At 40.4% G+C, this 22,009-nt stretch overlaps 1 protein-coding gene across 1 annotated transcript in view; it reads left to right on the plus strand.

Moving 5' to 3' along the window:
- The window catches only part of MAOB (monoamine oxidase B), a 118,808-nt gene that overhangs the window by 85,721 nt on the left and 11,078 nt on the right, over positions 1-22,009 (plus strand). The window contains exons 4-10 of the mRNA XM_055564551.1: positions 1,743-1,847; positions 2,534-2,625; positions 9,549-9,690; positions 11,128-11,277; positions 12,273-12,432; positions 18,462-18,558; positions 19,721-19,774. Of these exons, the coding sequence (XP_055420526.1) occupies positions 1,743-1,847; positions 2,534-2,625; positions 9,549-9,690; positions 11,128-11,277; positions 12,273-12,432; positions 18,462-18,558; positions 19,721-19,774 (800 nt within the window). The remainder of the gene's footprint in view (positions 1-1,742; positions 1,848-2,533; positions 2,626-9,548; positions 9,691-11,127; positions 11,278-12,272; positions 12,433-18,461; positions 18,559-19,720; positions 19,775-22,009) is intronic.

A 22,009-nucleotide genomic window follows, 5' to 3' on the forward strand; every position in this document is an offset into this window, starting at 1 on the left:
TCAAACACTCTTCTAGATGCTTCTGTGCAGGTATTTTTTTAGATGAGATTATCATTTAAATTAGACTTTGAATAAAGCAGATTCCCCTCCATAATGTGAGTGGACCTCATCCAATCAGTTAAAGGCCTTAACAGAAAAACACTGAGGTTCCCCAAGGAAAAGGGAATTCTGCTAGCAGATGGTCTTTGGACTTGAACTGCAACTGTTCCCTGAGTTTCCAGCCAGCCAGCCTGCCCTGTAGATTATGGAGTTGCCAAGCCTCTACAATTGCCTGAGCCAACTCCTTAAATTAAGTTAATCTCTCTCTCATCACTCCCATGCACACACACATGCACACACATTCGATTGGCTTTGTTTGTCTGGAGAATCTTGACTAATAGAAGAAGAAAAGTAAGCCTATATGATAACTCTTCCCTGAGAACCTTAGGACCTTGTTGGAGAAAAGATCAATATGACCATAGAGTTTGTAATTAAAATTATTTCTGTGAGCACAAAATCAGTATGAGATGAAACTTTGCTGAATGACTGAGATTATTGTGAGATTTGGGTTGATTGTGGACCTTGACTTACTCCAATTTGGTTGCAAGATGATGCCAGAATACACAGCCTGACTCAGGTTTTCAAATAAACCAAAAGTGATTAACAGTAGTTTTCTTCCAGCATTAACAAGTTAAGTTTGCCAGAGATGACTTACATGCTGCCATATTAGTAATCTTTGCAGAAATATTAATATATGCCTTTTATTTCTGTGTTGAGGTATCCCTGCTCTCTTGGAAGCACCAGGCAGTGTAAACGTGTCACAGAGAGATCCTTGAAGTCATCTGTTATTGTGCATGTGGCTGTACTCTGCTTGCAGGATCTTAGTTCCCCAACCAGGGATTGAACCTGGGGCCATGACAGTGAAAGTTAGGAGTCTTAACTAGACCACCAGGGAACTCCCTAAGTTGTCTCTTCTTTTTGCTTTGACCTTGATCTTTGGGAACTCCTGTGTTGACCTAGTGTATCTATTCCTGGGAAAAACCTTCTGGGCCCTCTTTTGTGGCTCTCCCTAGAGATATTTCTCCTTAGAGAAGCCCGGCGGGCTACAGTCCATAGGGTTGCGATTGGTTTTCCGTCCCCTTCTAACTTGTATAATATTTATAGTTTCCATTTTCTGACCATGCAGGGATATCCTGGCTCTGAGATATTTGTAAGTACCATTGGCAAATGAGATTAGGTAACCTCAATTCTGTACTGGCATTTATATTTTACATGGAAAGAGTTCTAGTTTCAGAAAGAAGCTTCTTTATTGTGTTGGGTGTGGCACCAAATTTATTTAGTAACAGAGAATTCTGCTGGAAATGTTTATGCTTAAAAGTTAAGTTCTGAGGACACAAGGAACTAAAACATTTGAGTATCTATCACAAACTGATAGGGGGCTTCCCAGGTGGTGCTAGTGGTTAAGAACTCATCTGCTAATGCAGGAGATTTAGGAGATCTGGGTTCAATCCCTGGGTGGGGAAGATCCCCTGGAGGAGGAAATGGAAACCCACTCCAGTATTCTTGCCTGGAGAATCCCATGGACAGAGAAGCCTGGCGGGCTACAGTCCATAGGGTTGCAAAGAGTCAGACACGACTAAAACGACTTAGCATGCACATACTGGTAACATGATTTTGCTTACAGCTATTTAACAGCTTAGCATATTTAACTACTCTTCCATCGAAGTAAATGTTTCCTTTGAAAAATATCTTGTATCTCACAGGGCAAATCCTACCCCTTCAGGGGCTCATTCCCATCTGTGTGGAATCCTATCACCTACCTAGATCATAACAACCTCTGGAGGACGATGGATGACATGGGACGAGAGGTAAAACTTCCACAAGCTTCTTTGATGACATTTGTATTCTTCATGATAAGTTTAGTCCTTGAAAGACGGTGAAACATGTCACCAATGCCTAGCACATTGTGTGGCACAGTGACTCACAGTAAAGATTTGTGAGATGAATGAATGAACTTGTTTCTAACCCTTAAAAGAATGAGATGTCCAACAGGCTCCTATTTGCATACTACCAGTGTGGGGGGAGGGAAGATTTTATATCATTCAGCTTTCCTGTGATAATGTTTCTAATTTACAGAAATAGCAAATAAGATTTCTGGATCTTTGAGTCATCACCATACCCAAACCTGCATCTCCTAAGTAAACACACACAGAGTAAACACACCTGAAGGTCCAGTTTAAACATGATTTGGTGCAACTGACTGATCTTTGTTAAGGCGTTGACTTTCTGAATTGTTCTCTCTAAATTAGTAACTTAGTAGTTATTTGGAAACTGCCTGATTACAACATCACCTCCATTTATGGTAGAGGAAAGGTTAGCATAAATTAAATATGGATTGAGTGAATAGGAATAAAAAGTGGATTGTGCAATAAAAACCACCATTGAGGGAATTTGGAATTTTCTTTAAGTTAGAGCTTTTAATACTATTGAAATGGTTATTTAAAATGGAAAATTGCATTTGTTTTTTCCCCTCTGAATCATCACCTGAATGTAGATTCCCAGTGATGCCCCGTGGAAGGCACCCCTTGCAGAACAGTGGGACCTGATGACAATGAAGGAGTTGCTGGACAAGATCTGCTGGACAGAGTAAGACCCGCCATCAGGCACAGGCATTGACTGTGACCCGCTTTCAGATGTATTTAGCAATTCCATTCAGCAACTCTGAGATAAAGAGCTGTTTTGTGTCTAAAACCACAGTTGGTCAACTGGAGGGCTGAAAAATATTGGGATCATGTCCTAAAGGTGTCTATACATCAAACCTACTTCTTGGAAATAGTTTTGCATCACAAAGGTGATATTGCCCCATAAAATCCTCAGGACAGTCTAGAATATGCCATCTCTTTTATTTAGAACAGCTTAAAGGGAAACTTCCCTGGTGCTCTGGTAGTTAGGACTCTGTGGTTCCAGTGCAGGGGGCACGGTTTTAATCCCTGGTGGGGGAAACTAAGATCCTACAAGGCATGGCCAAAATAAATAAATAATTAATTAAAAATAAATATGTTATGTGTTTTTTAAAAAAAGAACAGCTTAAAGATCTCATTTATCAAGCTGTTGAAGTAAAGATAGTTTTGTACTCCTTGCTAAGGGTCAGGTACGGAGATAGTGTATCGGGATATACATTTCAAACACCAAGGAAATGGGGTGCAACTCTTTAAAGCTTTGAAGAGGAACTTCTAGAGAAGTTCTCTGGATCATTCACAAGTATCCAGGAAATATGGATCACTGGACTGACTACTCCCCATTAAGGAGAAACATGTAGCTTTGAAAGAAAGTGTGCATGAGTCAAGTATTAAATTGCAGTTGGCAGAGTTGTGGAAGCTGTATAGACAGACAAGATGAAGAGGCCTCACTGATCTTGGACAGCAGGGAAAAGGGAAAGGATTGAATCTCAAGCATGTGGTGAATTTGTGGTAAACAAAGTAATAAAATGGAATTGCAATGAAGGTATTTGCCCATGCTAAACAGCATTAGTTGGGAATATGACTCTGCGGTTGATGTCTTCATTCTCTAGGCATTGGGGAGGGAAGTTAGAGCTCTGGCAACTAAAAGTAAAAAAGATTTGAGGGATATCTGAATCTGAGATATAGAAATAATCAAAAGACATAAAATGTACATACATTTTCATATGTAAATTCAACTTTTAAAAATTTAGCTTAAAGAAGGAGAGAAAAAAAGAGAGAGAAAGGGAGATTCAAAGCATTATTATTATTATTTTGGCCCCTTGGCTTGCAGGATCTTAGTTCCCTGAACAGGAATCAAACCCAGGCCCTTGACAGTGGAAGCACAGAGTCCTCACCACTGGATCACCAGGGAATTTCCTCAAAGCATTATTTTTAAAAGAAAAATCTAAAGGTCCCCAAATTGAAGATTGGTAAAATTAATTATGCTTTGTCTGAAAATTGGAATACCCTAAAATCTTTAAAATTTTGTTGTAGAAGAATATTTAATGGCTGGAAAAAATTGTATTATTAAACAAATAGTAAAGTAGACTATAATCAAATATGTACAATGTGATCTCATTTCTAAAAAGGAAACAGTATATGCACTGCAAGCAATGGACATCCATCAGAACTTTTTTTTTAACATATATTGCAGTGCAAACATTTGTCCGAGTAATTAAAATTCTTCATCGAACACCGTATTTCATGGTTGCAGACTATTCCATGAAAAGTGAATATTATAATGTGTTTATCTATTATCATTAGACATTTTAGTTACTTCCAGTTTTTAATCATTGCCATTATTATATAATAGTTTGTGATGAACATGTACTACTCTTATGTCTTCAGCCTTTGAAAGCAACCAATTTTGAAAGAGTAAAACCTTTTATTGTCATGAAATCATGCCTATTATTAATTACATCATTTTAACACATGTGATTTACCACATTTTTTGAGAATGTAGCTTGTGATACAACGGTTTTTTTTGGTAATAAAATTGCAGTATTCAGTTTTAAATTTTATACATGAGATTTTCAAAATATAATGAGTATTTATTACCTGCATTTATAACTCCCATTATCAAAAGCTTTTAATGAGTTCTTCTCTCTCCAGAGAGCTTTAAAGCTCACTGAAGATAAGACTAATTATATTTCTTTGGTCTCATAGAGATCTGAGTTTTTCTGTCATAGTCCTTGGCCTTGTCCTTCTGTTAGTGAATATTTCAGGTTGTTGGCTGACAAAATACTGCATTCTGAGATGTTAGGACTATATGAACACAAGCTAATTTTTAAATTTTTCCTAAGCAAGATAACTATGATATCATTTCCTAGTTTCAAAGGAAGTAACTCTTGGAACTTCTCTGGTAGTCCAGTGGCTAAGACTCTGCTCTCCCAATGCAGGGGGCCCAGGTTTGATACCTAGTCAGGGAACTAGATCCCACATGCTGCAACTAAAACCCAGTGTAGCCAAATAAATGTTTTAAAAATAAATAAAATAAAAGGAAGGGGACAACAGAGAGTGAGATGGTTGGATGGCATCACCGACTCAATGGAGATGAGTTTGGGTAAACTCCGGGAGTCGGTGATGGACAGGGATGCCTGCAGTCAAGTGTGCTGCAGTCCATGGGGTTGCAAAGAGTCAGACATGACTGAGTGACTGATCTGAACTTAACTGAACAAAATCCCCACCATATCCAACCTACTGTGATTCAAACTAAAGTATAGTCATACATTCAAAGATTAATATTGATCATTTTGTCTGTTATTATCATTTTATAATACGCTTTAAGAAACACATTGAATTTATGATATGGTCACAACTATGTAAATATACTTTTTAAAATCTATAACTAGAAAAAATGCACCAAAATGAGTCTAGGGATTATCTTTTGGGGAGGCAGAAATGTGGAAGATACTCATTCTCTCATCTTTTTATTTTTATAAATTTTCCAAATTTTATATAATATATTTATTTTTTCCATGTAGAAAATATAGTAACGTTTACCTTTTAAAAAGTCGACAGGGCAAGGAACACAAAAATATTATTGCACTAGTTTCCTTGACCTTCCATCCCGCAGATATTTTTCTTCTAATTCTTTTCCCACTAAAGCTCCCAGAGTAAATCAAATAAAGCATTAGATATGGCCTGACCCTCCAGAGAGAATGACTTATAGATTTCCCTTGATTTCAAGCCAGTTATTTCTTTGTCACCAAAGTGGCAACAGTAACAATCACAGCACTATTTTTATGTTTGATATTGGTTATCTAGCTAGGGCAATATTAGATTTTAGTTATTTATGACTCCCTTTGGAGAAGACTCTTGAGAGTCCCTTGGACTGCAAGGAGATCCAACCAGTCCATTATGAAGGAGATCAGCCCTGGAATTTCTTTGGAAGGAATGATGCTAAAGCTGAAACTCCAGTACTTTGGCCACCTCATGAGAAGAGTTGACTCATTGGAAAAGACTCTGATGCTGGGAGGGATTGGAGGCAGGAGGAGAAGGGGACAACAGAGGATGAGATGGCTGGATGGCATCACTGACTCGATGGACATGAGTCTGAGTGAAGTCCGGGAGTTGGTGATGGACAGGGAGGCCTGGCGTGCTGCAATTCATGGGGTCGCAAAGAGTCGAACACGACTGAGTGACTGATCTGATGTGATCTGATCTGATTACCTTATATTGTCCGAATTCACCTATAAATTAAAGAACAAAGGATATAAGACATCAGGAAACAGCAAAGGATATTTTTACTTTGAAGTAATATTTTGAATCATTCTTTGGATATTTGCTTTAGATAGATGACAAAAATTGCCTCTACAAAGAAAGCATGAGTCAGCAATTTCTGTCCCTTCCATTATCATGAGGAATCTTGCAAAACTAACTTTAAGTCACTTCAACATATATATTACACTATTTTCAGGCTTAATGATGGGGACTATCACAAAAGTGCTACCAGGTGGTTATGGTTGCAAACATTGTCACAAGTAACTGGTGTGTGTTATTTGATTCTACAAACTTCCAGAGCTAAGGTACACTAGGGTAGAGAGGTGTCCCTTGGTCGGGGGATTCGTCCCTTCGAGGTCAGCTGATTAATTATAAAGCATTTTGAGGTATTAAAAGCATGAGGTTTGAATCATGTATGCTGTGGTTTACAGTGATACCATTTAATGAGCTCCCTAAGACTCAGTTTTGGGGCTTGTGAACTGGGGAAAAATAATAACTGTCATTTTTATAACAAATCAGTAAGACAGTGGGTTTAAAAAAACCATGGAGTATGAAAGAGTTCAATAAGTGGAAGATGATATTATTTATTCCATGTATTGTCAGCATTACCAGGTGGCAAATTCTGCCTCAGATGTAAAACAACATGCAAACTTTATGTCAAAGTCAAAAGCAGGGTTGGTCCTAATTAAAGATATCCCAGAGTACACATTACTTCTGGTGAATTTTAGGATCTGTTAGACGTAACTGAGTTGTTGGAATTGCATGAGATCTTTCACCTTCTGGTGTGGCTACAGGTAGGACATAACCTCTCATCATTTACCTGCCAACCTCAAGCAAAAGTTCATCTATTTTTTGCCTCCTCCATTCTTTGGGCTGCTCTTCCATTAGGTGGTAAAATAACTGAATAGGTAACTGTGACTAATTCTGTACTTGGTACATCACCTAGCATATCCTTTGAGCATTATCAGTTCAGTTCAGTCACTCAGTTGTGTCTGACTCTTTGCGACCCCATGGACTGCAGCACGCCGGTCTTCCCTGTCCATCACCAACTCCCAGAGCTTGCTCAAACTCATGTCTATCAAGTTGGTGACGCCATCCAACCATCTCATCCTCTGTTGTCCCCTTCTCCTACTGCCTTCAGTCTTTCCCAGCAGCAGGGTCTTTTCAGTGAGTCAGTTCTTTGCATCAGGTGGCCAAAGTATTGGAGTTTCAGCTTCAGCTTCAGTCCTTCCAATGAATATTCAGGACTGATTTCCTTTAGGGTTGACTGGTTTGATCTCCTTGCTTATGTAGATCATTTACAAATAATGTTTAGGGAGTTCCCCCTAGTGGCCGAGTACTTAAGGATTCCAGGCTGTGGCACAGCTTCAATCCCTGGTTGGGAAACTGAGATCCCACAAGTTGTTTTGTTGTTTAGTTGCTCAGTTGTGTCCAACTCTTTGTGACCCTGTGGACTGTAGCCTGCCAGGCTCCTCTGCCCATGGGGTTTCCTAGGCAAGAATTCTGGAGTAGGTTGCCATTTCCTTCCCCACGGGATCTTCCCAACCCAGGATTCAAACCTGGGTCTCCTGTGTCTGCTGCACTGGCAGGTGGATTCTTTACTTCTGAGACATGAGTGAAGCTCTGCAAGTTGTGTGGCATGGCCAAAAAAATAAAAAAAATGAAAGTAATGTTGAATTGATATTTCTCATCAATGTGTGTTCATTCAGTCATATAACAAGTAATCTATTCAGTGCTTACTATGTGCCAGACATTATTTTATTAAAGAGGACACTATGATGAGCAAAAAAGTTAAGATTCCCGTCTCACTGATGATATTCTAGTGTGGGAGACAGCAATAAAAAATAATAAACCAATAATTAAGATAAGACAGTGAAAAGAGTTTAAATGATACTGTGGTAAAGTGATAGAGAATGCCAGTGTGCTGGGAATATAGAAGCTGGTGCTCACTTTCATGAACATGTAAGAGTTCATTTGGGGCTTTGCTGGTGGTCCATGGGCCTGGTTGCTCTGTGGCATGTGGGATCCTCCTCGACCAGGGATCGAACCCGTATCCCACATGCCATAGAGCAACTAGGCCCATGTGCCACAGCTACTGAGCCTACACAGCCCTAGAGCCTGTGCTCCACAACAAGAGAACCACCACAGTGAGAAAGCTGCACACCGCAACTAGAGAGTAGTCTTCACTCGCTGCAACTAGAGAAGAACCCACACAACGATGGAGATCTAGCACAGGCAAAAGTAACTGCATAATTAACTAACTAAACAAAAATTTTAAAATTTAGTTTAAAATAGATGTATGGCGAAACCAATACAATATTTTAAAGTAATTAGCCTCCAATTAAAATTTTAAAAAAATTAAAAAAAATTAAAAAAAAGAGTTCATCTTTCTGAGGAGATATTAGGATAAGGAGAGAAGGTATGGGATGAAATAGAAAACATAGGAATGGGTTAGACCACTTAGGACTTTGAAGGCTGTGGTAAAAGATCTGAATCTTATTCTGGTTTTGAAAGGATGCCACTGGAGAGTTTTAAGCAGGGGGATGACGTGACTTGATTTACACTTTAAAAACAGAATCACAGAGGCAAAGGAAATAAAAAGATTTTGGCTTCAGGCATGGTAAGTAGATACTAGGTGAGGACAAGTGGAACCTTGTCCAGGAACCAGTCTGGAGGAAATAATTGCAATAACCTTGGCAAGAGAGGTTGCCAAATTGGTAGTGATGAAGATGGAGTGATGTGGCGAGAAACAATAGGACTTCCCAATGGATTGGATGGGAGGGAGAGTGACGGAAAGAGAAATTAAAGTTCATTTCTCTAGTGTTGGCCTTAACAAGTGGATAAATGGTGATGCCTTTTACTGAGATGGGGATGACTGGAAGAGTAGCAAGTGTGTGGAGAGCAATCATGTGTGTATTAGTTGCTCAGTTGTGTCCGACTCTTTGTGACCTCATGGACTGTAGCCCACCAGGCTCCTCCTCTGTCCATGGGATTCTCCAGGCAAGAATACTGGAGTGGGTAGCCATTTCCTTCTCCAGGGGAATCTTTTCGACCGAGGGATTGAACCTAGGTCTCTTGCATTGCAGGCAGATTCTTTACTACCTGAGCCACCAGAGAAGCCTGATTCTGAGTTAGGTCTTTTGATGAAGGGGAAAATATATCTCTTATCCCCCAAATCTTTGATGTCATGTTTTATAATGTTAGATTCTAGTGATTACGAATTTCTGCAACTTGCCAAATTGCATTCCACTTAGCCAAGTAAGTTTGCTGTTTGAATAATTTCCAGACAATGAAGAAGATGCTCCCCTGCATTTGCCAATGTTGCTCTTATTTCTTCCTAAGCAGATCTTCGAAGCAGCTTGCTACTCTCTTTGTGAACCTTTGCGTCACCGCAGAGATCCATGAGGTCTCCGCTCTCTGGTTCCTGTGGTATGTGAAGCAGTGTGGGGGCACGACCAGGATCTTCTCAACATCCAATGGAGGGCAGGTACCCATTCATACCCAGACCATTCCGACAGAAAACCACCACTGCCTAATTCAAAGATTGCCATCATCCATCCTTCATTCATGAACTGACGGAGCTGGAAGCACACTTGTGGCTTTTGGAATTTAAGCATAGCAGCTCAAAGTGACTTTTGAAAGGGGGAGTCCGTTGTTAAGTACAAAATGTGACAACCCAGTGGCCAATAGCATTTAAAAATTAGGCTTTTTAATGTACTTTTGCAGTCTTCCATTTGGATATACATCTGATGATTGTTTAATAAGTTTGTAAGAGACCAGCTGATGAACTGGGTACTTCTTAGAAAGCTCAACAGAGAAAATCAGAAATATATTTTCAATTAAAAACACATACACCACATGGAATTCATTCATTGCTTATTTCCTGAAGCCCAGCTTTGTATAAGGGGCTGTGCTGGCACTGTAGGAAATGGATTAGAGTTCTTAGATAATCTGCTTGACAGCCATTTTCCTTTTCTCTCCTTACTCTTCCTCCCCTTCCTTCCTCTCATCTCCCTTCTCCTTCTCCCCCTCCGTTCTCTTTCTCCTTCACCTTCTTCTTCTGAGAACTATTTGAAATAGTCTTTTAAAAATTTAGCTGAACTGGACATGTAGGAGGAGGTGGTCAGTTCAACTGTGTGTATAATCATGCAGAACATTTTGAAGCATTTTCCTGAGCTTGGGACAAGGGGGTGCAGGGAGGTGAAATGACCTCAGTGACCACAGAAACAGCAGGCACCTGACCCAGGGTGAGATAGACAGACTGTAACAGGGAGTAAGCTGGCCTGGGGATGGGTAGGCCAGCAAGGTTCTGAGACTGGGTGACAAGGAAAGGGGAAGCAGGCCTATGTGGGCTCAGGCAAGTGGTTGGCCCAGCAACCCAATCAAAGGATGCAGGTATGACACAGAGCGGGGGCAGTGGCCAGGCAGGTGGGACTTGGGAGTCAGGCTGAGGATGTCCACCTGAGTTTGGAGCCTAGGAGCCCATCAGAACATAGCATGAAATGTGACTGTTAGAAAACCTGTCATTTTGTTGAAAGCGGCTTCCCAGGTGGCACTAGTGGTAAAGAATCAACCTGCAATGCAGGAGACCCAAGTTGGATCCCTGGGTTGGGAAGATCCCCTGGAGGAGGGAATGGTTTCCCACTCCAGTATTCTTGCCTGGAGAATCGCATGGACAGAGGAGCCTGGCGGGCTACAGGCCATGGGGTCTCAAGGAGTAGGACACGACTGAAGCTACTGAGGACAGAAGCATCCATCATTAGTTAGAAAACAAAGGTGAAAAAAAGCAGCCACGAGAGCAACATGAAGCTGAATACCTCACACAGTAAAGATGTGTGAGGAAAACTAGCAATTTAGCAATTTGTATCTATTTTTATATTTCCTACTCACTCCTTGGGTCCTTTTTTTTTTTTTTTCTTTCCAGGAGAGGAAATTTGTGGGTGGATCTGGTCAAGTGAGTGAGCGGATAATGGACCTCCTGGGGGATCGAGTGAAGCTGGAGAGGCCTGTGATCCACATTGACCAGACAGGAGAAAATGTCCTTGTGGAGACCCTAAACCGTGAATTGTACGAGGTAACCAAGAGCCTTAAACCAGGTGGAGGAGACCAGAGTACCATAGGTAACCAGAGCACAAATAAAGCCAAGAACATTCCAGACTTCAAAGACAATGCCTTTACCCAAAGTGAAAAAGCTACCTCTATCTGAAAGAAAGGAAAAGGGAACCATAATATTTGGGGCTAAGTTGGAAGATTTATAAAATATATATTAGCAATCCTCTGTATTGGGCTCCTGCAGAATTAGAAAACCAAACAAAACATTGATTTGATACATATTAAGTGCTTCCTATGTGCGTGGCATTCTTCTAGGAGTTGGAAACATAGCAGTGAACAAGACAGATAAAATCGCCTGCTTTCATGTGACTTATGTTCTAGTGAAGGAGAAAAGCTGTAATCAAATATATAGTTAAAACATAGACAATGCCAGATAGTAATGAGTACTGTGGAAAAAACCAAGCAGGGAAGGGACAGGGGGGTGATGCCAGAGGTGGGGTGGGCCATTGGTCATGCAATTTGAAATAAGGTCATCAAGGAAGGTCTCACTCAGAAGGTGATGTTTGAGGGCAGAACCCAAAGAGATGATAGATTGAGCCAGGTGGCTCTCTGGGGAATAATTTTTCAGATAGACTGAACATCAGTGCAAAGGCTCTGAGGTAGGAGCAAGCCTGGCATAATGAAGTAATAGCAAGGTAGTAAAAATGGTGATATTAAGAGGATTGTGGGGAAGAGTAACAGAAGATGAGATCAGAGATGTGACAGGGGTTCCTCTCATGTATGGCCTTGAAAGTGACTGAGGAACTTGGCTTGGACTCCAAGTGTGATGGGAAGTCATTGGAGGTTTTGAACTATGGAACAATCAGAGCTCATTCTGATTTTAACAGGGCCCTTCTAGTTTCTCTGTTAAGAAGAGACTGAGTGGGGGACAAAGGTAAAATGAGGGAGAAACATTTAAAAAAAGAGAGCAAAAACAACCAACCAACAATGTTTAATCACACCATTTTTTTCCCCCAGGCTAAGTACGTGATTAGCGCTATTCCTCCTGTTCTGGGCATGAAGATTCACTTCAATCCCCCTCTGCCAATGATGAGAAATCAGCTGATCACTCGTGTGCCTTTGGGTTCAGTCATCAAGAGTATAGTTTATTATAAAGAGCCCTTCTGGAGAAATATGGGTGAGTACTTTTCTTTGGTAGAAGGTCCAAGAAACTTGGTGCAAAGTTACACATATCTGTATAACTGTTTTTCTTAGCATGCGGGCATAAAACATTCATCCAGGTTCTAAGGTCAGTTCCATCAAGTAAAGTACATTGGCACAAACTCATGGAATTAACTTTCCTTAGAATATGATTAACTCTTTTTATGATTCAATATGGGCTTCCCAGGTGGTGCTAGTGGTAAAGAAACCGCCTGCCAATGTAAGAGACCCTGGCTCAATTCCTGGGTTGGGAAGATCCCCTGGAGGAGGAAATGGCAACCCACTCCAGTATTCTTGCTTGGAGAATCCCCATGGACAGAAGAGTCTGGTGGGCTACAGTTCATGGGGTTTCAAAGAGTCATACAAGACTGTGGTAACTTAGCACAGCACATCATAATTCAATATAATGTTTACTTAATCCTTTCACAAAATTTTGTGAAAATAGATTATTAACACTTTCTGATACAGTTTTTTTTAAGTACAAGTTTATAGAGCCATTCACAAAGATGGGGATTCTGAGAATTTCCAGGCAATTTCTCGCTTGTGTCAGGATTCTACTGTGTAAAATACATATTCAATAAGTGTGTTGCTCTGCTGGATAGAACATTACAGAGATGCCCACTAAAATACTAGATTCTGCAATGATGGAAATGTTTCAGAGTGGTTTTCTCCAGTACAGCAGCCATTGGTCACTTGTGTTGAGAATTGAATACTTGAAATGTAGCTAATAAGACCGAGGACCTGAATTTTTCAATTTTGTCTCATTTTAATTGCTTTAAAGTCAAATGTAAGAAGCCACACATGGCTACTTAATTTTAATTGCTTTAAATTTAAAAATATTATGCAGCCATTAAAAAGAGAGAAATAATGCCATTTGTAGCAGCGTGGATGGACCTAGAGATTATCACACTGAGTGAAGTAAGCCAGACAAAGACAAATGCCATATGATATGACTTATGTGTGGAATCTAAAAAGAAAAAATACAAATGAACTTATTTACAAAACAGAAACAGACTCAAAGACTTAGAGAACGAATTTATGGTTACCTTGTAGGGAAAGGTTGTGGGGAGGGATGGTTAGGGAGTTTGGAAATTGACATGTACATACTGCTCTATTCAAAATGGATAACCAACAAGGTCTTAAATGTATAGCACAGGGAACTTGGCTCAATATTCTATAATAACCTAAACGGGAAAAGAATCTGAAAAAGAGTAGATACGTGTATATATATATTAATGTATTAACTGAGTCACTTTGCTATACCCTTGAAAATATCACAACATTGGTTTTTTAAATTAATTAATTAATTTTTTTACTTTACAATATTGTATTTGTTTTGCCATACATTGACATGAATCCACCATGGGTGTACATGTGTTCCCCATCCTGAACCCCCCTCCCACCTCCCTCCCCATCCCATCCACCAGGGTCATCCCAGTGCACCAGCCCCGAGCACCCTGTCTCATGCATCGAACCTGGACTGGAGATTCGTTTCACATATGATAATATACATGTTTCAATGCCATTCTCCCATATCATCCCACCCTCGCCCTCTCCTACAGAGTCCAAAAGACTGTTCTATACATCTGTGTCTCTTTTGCTGTCTCGCATACAGGGTTATCATTACCATCTTTCTAAATTCCATATATATGCGTTAGTATAGTGTATTGGTGTTTTTCTTTCTGGCTTACTTCACTCTGTATAATAGGCTCCAGTTTCATCCACCTTATTAGAACTGATTCAAATGTATTCTTTTTAATGGCTGAGTAATACTCCAGTATGTACCACAGCTTTCTTATCCATTCATCTGCCGATGGACATCTAGGTTGCTTCCATGTCCTGGCTATTATAAACAGTGCTGCGATGAACATTGGGGTACACATGTCTCTTTCAATTCTGGTTTCCTTGGTGTGTGAAAATATCACAACACTGTTAATCAACTTTACTCCAATATGAAATTTAAAAGCTTAAAAAAAGAAAAAAAATCAAATGTACAAAAGCCACACATGCCTACTATATTGAACAGCACAGCTCCTTTTCTTCCAAGAGGAGGCCAGGTAAGAACAGTCAGTACCTGAGACTGAGGGCAAAGGGAAGGGTGGACTGAAATGAGGACCTATATTACAGAAGATGAGAGGAAGGTTATGCTGCAGGCAAAGGGGGAAAGTTCCATGTTTTTCCCTTAGGACAGTTCTTACTGTATCTACCCCTTTCCACCACATTGCAGCCTCCTAATCCTCCGCCTTTGCAGGACATTCTATTTAGGACTGTTACTGGGTTGGCGCATCAGTTGAGCAAGTAATTTATCTTTTCCAAAGAACTGGATAGTGACCCACCATGGAGAGCTTGCTGGTGCTAAGCTGCTTCCCTCTGTGACCACAGATATTTCTCCACATTTTGGCATTTAAATCTACTTTATTTCAACAAGTGAATAAACAGTAATTCCCTGTATGGCTCTATCAAAATGTGTCCAGTAGTTATGCTGATAATAGGCATTTCCATTGTTTTTAAGTTTTTGCTATTATATACGATGCTGCAATAAACAACTTCTTCTGTATCGCTCTGAAGATTTGAATAGAAGCATTTCTTTTTTATAAAATCTGTAACTTTTATCATTAATAAGGCTTCAGAACTATGTAAAATCATTTTGTCAATTATCTCTTTGTCCTGTGCTCATTAATTTTTTTCTGCATCTGTTGCAAATATTTTCTTCCAGTGCATCGTTTTTTAAAAATGTGTTTATGATGGTTTCATCCTACTAGGAAATATATCTACATGGGGCTTTTCTGGACCAACCATTCTTTTTCTCTGATCTTTGTCACCGGGTTCCAAATGTGTTTTTTTGTAGCACTCTATATAAAAGGGGCTTCCCCGGTGGCTCAGCAGTAAAGAATCCGCCAGCAGTAAAGAATCCAATGCAGGTTGGATTCCTGGGTCAGGAAGATCCTCTGGAGGAGGGCATGGAGACCCACTCCAGTATTCGTGCCTGGGAAATCCCGTGGACAGAGGAGCCTGGTGGGTTACAATGCATGGGCGTCGCAAAAGAATCAGACACAGCTTAGCGACTAAACAAAAAACCACTGAATATATTATTTCTAAATTATGTCAGAAAAAAAGATATGTTTATTATAAGATATACAAGAGTAGTCAAAACAGTTAAAATTGAAAATAAGAATTTCTAATATCTTTCTCCTCTATCCAGATGTGCAATCTAGGTGTGCACACTCCACTTTAGAGAACACAGATTTCTATTTTCTAGCCCTTTAGAAGCACTTGTACTATTGTAATCCCTGTGGCTATAAGATATATGTTTGATATTTGGTACAAGAGTCTCTCTCTGGCTTCCCAGGTGGTGCTAGTGGAAAAGAACCTGCCTGTCAATTCAGGAGACCTAAGAGACTTGGGTTTGATCCCTGAGTAAGGAAGATGCCCTAGAGGAGGGCATGGCACCCACTCCAGTATTCCTGCCTGGAAAATCCCATGGACAGAGGAGCCTGGAGGGCTGCAGTCCATGGGATTGCAAAGAGTCACACAACACTGAAGCAACTTACTATGCACACACATTCTCTCTTCATTATTTTTCCTATAATTTTGTCCTTGGTAAATATCATTCTTCCAGATGAATGTGATCATCAGCTAGGCATTCCTCCTTCCACACTCCCACACTAAAAAAAGCTTCTCATGTATTATTTGATTCTGAATAGTCCTCTTTGCATGCATGTACTAAGTTATTTCAGTCATGTCCGAATCTGTGTGACCCTATAGACTGCAGCCCTCCAGGCTCCTCTGTCCATGGGATTCTCCAGGCAACAATATTGGAGTGGGTTGCCATGCCCTCCTCCAGGGCATTTTCCTGACCCAGGGTTCGAACCCACATCTCTTACATCTTCTGTGTTGGCAGGCAGGTTTTGTTTTATTTTTTAAACCACTAGCACCACCTGGGAATAGTCCTCTTTTTCACGGACCATAGGTACAATATCCTCTTTTCTCCCTGAGGATGTTACTTGCCACTTTGGGGGGTACTTCCTCTCTTTGTCTTTTTTTCCTGAGGGTTCCTTTTTGTTTGTTAGTTTGTTTCTGCTTTTGTCTGCTTCTTTTGTTAAAGGACTTTGTTAAATGTCTAGATGTCTCTGAATGCCCCTTTTTAAGAGTAAGGCTGGACCAAGTTAATCAGAAGTCCCCTGTGCATGGGCAGAACTCCTGAGCTTTCTACTTACAAATGACAGAAATACTACTGTTGTCACATGATTTGTCCTGGCATGAACAGGGCTCTTCTCTCTGCCCCTTGGTCCTTTGCTTCCTCCCAGTGCACCTGGGTGGTACAGAGGCCAAGCAGCATCTCTGCCCAGGAAGCAGGGCCTCCACCCCAGCCAGTTCAGCTGACTATGTGACCAGTGTGCCCTTGCTCTTTTCTCTTATCACATCCTGTCTTCTTTCTTATCTTCTTACAACATGGTGATTCCTTAGCTATTTCTCTTCTTAAATCTTCTTAAATTCTCCGACAGACTTTAAACATTTCTTCTCCCTGTAGTTCAGTTTTCTCAATGTTTTTTCTAGCCCCAGTACATCTGCTACTGCTGCTAAGTTGCTTCAGTCGTGTCTGACTTTGTGCGACCCAATGGATGGCAGCCTACCAGGCTCCCCCGTCCCTGGGATTCTCCAGGCAAGAATACTGGAGTGGGTTGCCATTTCCTTCTCCAATGCATGAAAGTGAAAAGTGAAAGTGAAGTGGCCCAGTTGTGCCCGACTCTTAGCGATCCCATGGACTGCAGCCCACCAGGCTCCTCCGTCCATGGGATTTTCCAGGCAAGAGTACTGGAGTGGGGTGCCATTGCCTTCTCTGCAGTACACCTGAGGGGCATGCAAGTGCCCCTCAATCCAGTGACCGACTAGGATATTGATTCTCACAGATGCAAAGTGGGGAGGGTCATGAAGGGAGACAGAGAAGCAAATGTAGGTTTAAAGGTCTAGAGGTGTGCCTGCTCACACACAAGCTGGGGGCATTGCATATCCTCCAAGTTCTTTCTCTAGTCTTTATTCCTCATTTTGAAGCCCTCTCATTGGATTTTCTATACAACATTTGTTCCAAGGTGTTCCACCATAATTTTGTTCAAACAACCCCAATTTCCTAGTAAATGATGGAGCAGGAAGAGTGGTACACTGTAGTAGGATCTTATTCTAACATTTAAAATTCTGCCCTGACATTTTCACCATTGCTCTGTTGTATTCTCTTGATAAAATTACATATCTTTTTTGTTCAGGAGGGGAATCGGATAAGCACATTTGTCCAGAATGAGCTGAAATTGTTTCCCAAGTTGTTCTGGAGGTGCTGTATGAAATGCTCTCTGCCCTGTCTACAGATAATCAAGAACTAGTTAGAATAAGTACGTGTGCTCTATGTCACTTCAGTCATATCTGACTCTTTGCAGCCCTTCGGACTATAACCTCTCAGGCTCCTCTGTCCATGAGATTCTCCAGGCAGGACTATTGGAGTGGGTTGCCATACCCTCCTCCAGGGGATCTTCCTGACCCAGGGATCAAACCCACATCTCTTATGTCTCCTACATTGACAGACAGGTTCTTTATCTCTAGCGCCATCTAAGTGGCCCCTCATAAAATGTGAATGTTCAGTGCCTTCTATTTTACAGGAATAGACTAGCATGTCTTCAATACATCTTTGGTTTTATGTGATTTTTTGTCAAAAAAGAAATGGGGACACATGTGGTAACGGTAAGGGAAAATAAGATTTCGTTTAATGGTGGCCTGGATTAATTCATGATATCACATTGCTTCTTTGCAGAGAGGAACTTAGCATTTGAGTTTTTCACCAAATGTTGGCTCCTTCACTTTCCAAACATCAGTTTGATTTCCTTCATATATTTAGAGTATAAGTTCTTATTTTCATCTTTTGGGCTTCTCAAATTGAAAACTGTATGCTTCATTGTAACTGCTACAGGTAATTTGATAGGGTGATGAATGTCTTTTTCCATTTTGTTTTTCTCCAAGATTACTGTGGAAGCCTGATTATTGAAGGAGAGGAAGCTCCAGTTGCCTATGCACTGGATGATACTAAACCTGATGGCAGCTATCCTGCCATAATAGGGTAAGGCATGCTTGTGGTGGTGTGATGATCTTCCATATTGACAATATATTCCTATACTATCAATAATTGTGTCCCAGACTTTGTTCAATAATTTTTTACCGAATGTCACTTTTCTCCAAATCCAGCAGTGAGAAAGATCTTATTGATTTTTTACAAATAATGTCTTCTGGTAATTCCCTGATAGTCCACTGGCTAGGATTCCATACTTTCATTACAGGGGACACAGGTTCGATCCCTGCTCAGGTCCTACAAGCCACATGGCAAGGCCAAAAAGTAATTTTAAATAATATCTTACAATGAATAACAATTTAGAAAGGAATTAAAATATCAATAACATTTTAAAATGTGTTATACTAGTTTTCTTCTTCATGTTTAGCACTGGGAGTTGATATATTATGGTAAGCTATCTTTTGTGAAAGCATGATATGAAGATTTGACTTACGGTGTTCCACTAACAAGGCTTCTTGTGGAGGCTACATGAGCATCGAGGGTACTTATGTGGGATGCTGAGATTTCCCATAAGAGAGAAGCCAAGACCAGCCCAGTCCTCAGTTTGGTAGGGAAGAGCAACGTAGATGTGGATGTCATGGGGATGGAGAGGTGGTGATTACCTGGAGCAGCCAAAACTGAGAAGGGTCTTAGGATATGTATGAGTTTATTTCAGAGAGAGCCAAAAGTCAAAAGAGGGAGATCAAAACCAGTTGGTTAGTTGAAGACAATCATAGGGCTGGAAATGGAGGCAGATTCTAGAAGGCTGGGCAATTGGGAGAAGCATATTGAAAACGGAACTAAAGAACAAGAACTGGATGGAACTGTAAAATCTCAGGCAGATCTTAAATAGGCATTTGAGACCCAGGGTGTATTCCTATTGACCACCAGCCATATATGGGGAGATGGCTTAGTCATGGTATACCCCTAGGCAAAAATTATGGCCAGTGATCTGTTTTTAGTCCCTTGAATTCCTAAAATTAGAAGGTATCTTTTAATGTCAGGAATGTAACACCTAAATAGTAAAATATGGAACATAAAATAAGATAGTGTGTTGTTTGTTTCTTCTGGTTTACTTTTAACTTGTACACTAGACACATGTGTAGCTGTAGAAATGAGGCCAAGATGATAGCACCCATTGATTTTCCCCTATTTTTTTATTTGTATGTTTTAGATTTATCCTTGCCCACAAAGCCAGAAAACTGGCCCGTCTTACCAAGGAGGAAAGGTAAGGAAAAAAGTATCTGTTCTTTCTCCCTCCCTCTCTGCCTCCCTCCCTTCCTTCCTTTCCCCCCTCTCTCCCTTCCTGCGCTACCCCATACCCCTCTCCTTTTTTTCTCTGTTTCTTCTTTCTACCTACTTTCAACTTCACTTAACTTTTTAACTTAAAGACTGCTTAATGTGTATTCCTAACATGACATGTCTGTTATGTTTCATCATGAGGGTCTTGTAGAGAGGCACAAGGCTGATAACTGAAGAACCAAGTATTCAAAATAATATTTGTTGAGTTTATCATACATAAGATACCATGCAAGGAGTTATGGAGAATACAAAAATGGATATAGCCCAGGAGCTGAAAACTTACTGGGGGAGGAGATAACCAGGTAAACAAACGACCCCTTGCAGGGCACTCTGCCATACATCCTGCATGAATGATGCATAACAATGAAAAAGTATAGGTACAGACGGACTAGGTTCCTTGGAGGTGGCAATTTCTTTCAGCAATTGGTATTCACCACTACCAACTATTTATTCCCATACCACCCCTGATAACATGGTGTGCTTCTGGCATGGTGTGCGTGCTTAGTCATGTCCGACTCTGCAAGTCCAAAGACTGTAGCCTGCCAGGCTCTTCTGTCCATGGGATTTCCCAGGCAAGAATACTGGAGCAGGTTGCTGTTTCCTTCTCCAGGGCACATTCCCAACCCGGGGATCAAAGCCATGTCTCCTGTGTCTCCTGCTTTGGCAGGCAGATTCTTTACCACTGCGCCACCTTGGGAGCCTCCCTGATAACATATTTACCAACTAAGAGCCCCTGGAGGGCTTCCCAGGTGGCACTAGTGGTAAAGAACCCACCTGCCAATGCAGGAGATGCAGGAGACATGGGTTTGATCCCTGGGTCGGGAAGGTCCCCTGGAGAAGGAAATGGCAACCTAGCTCAGTATTCTTGCCTGGAAAATACTATGGACAGAAGAGCCTGGTGGGCTACAGTCCATGGGGTCACAAAGAGTTGAACATGATGAGCATGCACACACAAGAGCCCCTGGATACATAATGGCACACCCTCTCCTGCCTCCATTCTTAGCTCGCTGCTTTATGACTATTGCCACCACCGTGCTTGGCCAGGGCTATGGAGGGCTGATTGGACCACTTACCTAAAAATGTCCCCACTAGAATATTAAGATCCAAGGAGGGATGGATTGGGAGTTTGGAATTAGCAGATGCAAACTCTTATACATAGAATGGATAGACAACAAGGTCCTGATGTATAGCACAGGGAACTATACTCAATATCTGGTGATAAACCATAATGGAAAAGAATAGGAAAAAAAAGAATGTACAAAAATTACATATAATAAAACATGTTATAAACCAATAAGAAAGTAGTATTATCTGTAAATATTAATATTACAGTATTAAGTAAAATAAAATGTTGCAAAACAGTAAAAAGAAAAAAATCCATGAAAGTAGGAAATTTTGTCTGGTTGGTTCACTGCTGAATTTCCAGTGCCTGGAACAGATCTTTTCCCAATATGTCTTTTGATCATATTTATGGCTTATTCATTTTATACTATAATAAATATTTAGCTTTTTATGAAGTTAGGTTGATCTGTTTTTAAAATCATTGCTTCTGAATGGTCTATCGTGCATAGAAAAGACTTTTCCATTTCATTTCAAGATTGTTTTAAAGTACTCATTTTCAGTGCTTTTCTGTTTTCATCTATTCTGTGTAAATCTTTGATCCTTCTGAAATATATTTTGGTGTAAGAAGTCACATAGGAGTCCAATTTTGCTTCTTTCAGGGTAGCCATTTGTCCCAGTGCCATTTTATCAAATAATCTATCTTTTCTTCATGAGTTTAAAATGCCCACCTTTATGATTCTAAATTCCCTTATGTATTTGGTTCTATTTAATTTTCTTTGTTCTGTCTGACTATTCCTCTGCTTCTGCCAAATTAGTCCGTTTATGTAAAAAGAAATTAGAAAGAAAAAGTGAAAGAAAGAGAGATGGCAGGGTAGAAAGAAGGGAGGAAGGATGGAAGGAAGGAGGGATGGAAGAGAGGGAAGAAGGGAGGAGAAATTAGGAATTTTCTTTTTAAATTTATTTTATTGAAACATAGCTAATTTACAATGTTATGTTAATTTCTTCTGCACAGCAAACTGACTCAATTATACATATACTAGGCATCTTCATATATTTTTATTTGTAGAAAGAGTTCCTGTATTTAAAATAATAATAATGA

The sequence above is a fragment of the Bubalus kerabau genome, chromosome X (genome assembly GCF_029407905.1).
Source record: "Bubalus kerabau isolate K-KA32 ecotype Philippines breed swamp buffalo chromosome X, PCC_UOA_SB_1v2, whole genome shotgun sequence".
NCBI classification, from domain to species: domain Eukaryota; kingdom Metazoa; phylum Chordata; class Mammalia; order Artiodactyla; family Bovidae; genus Bubalus; species Bubalus kerabau.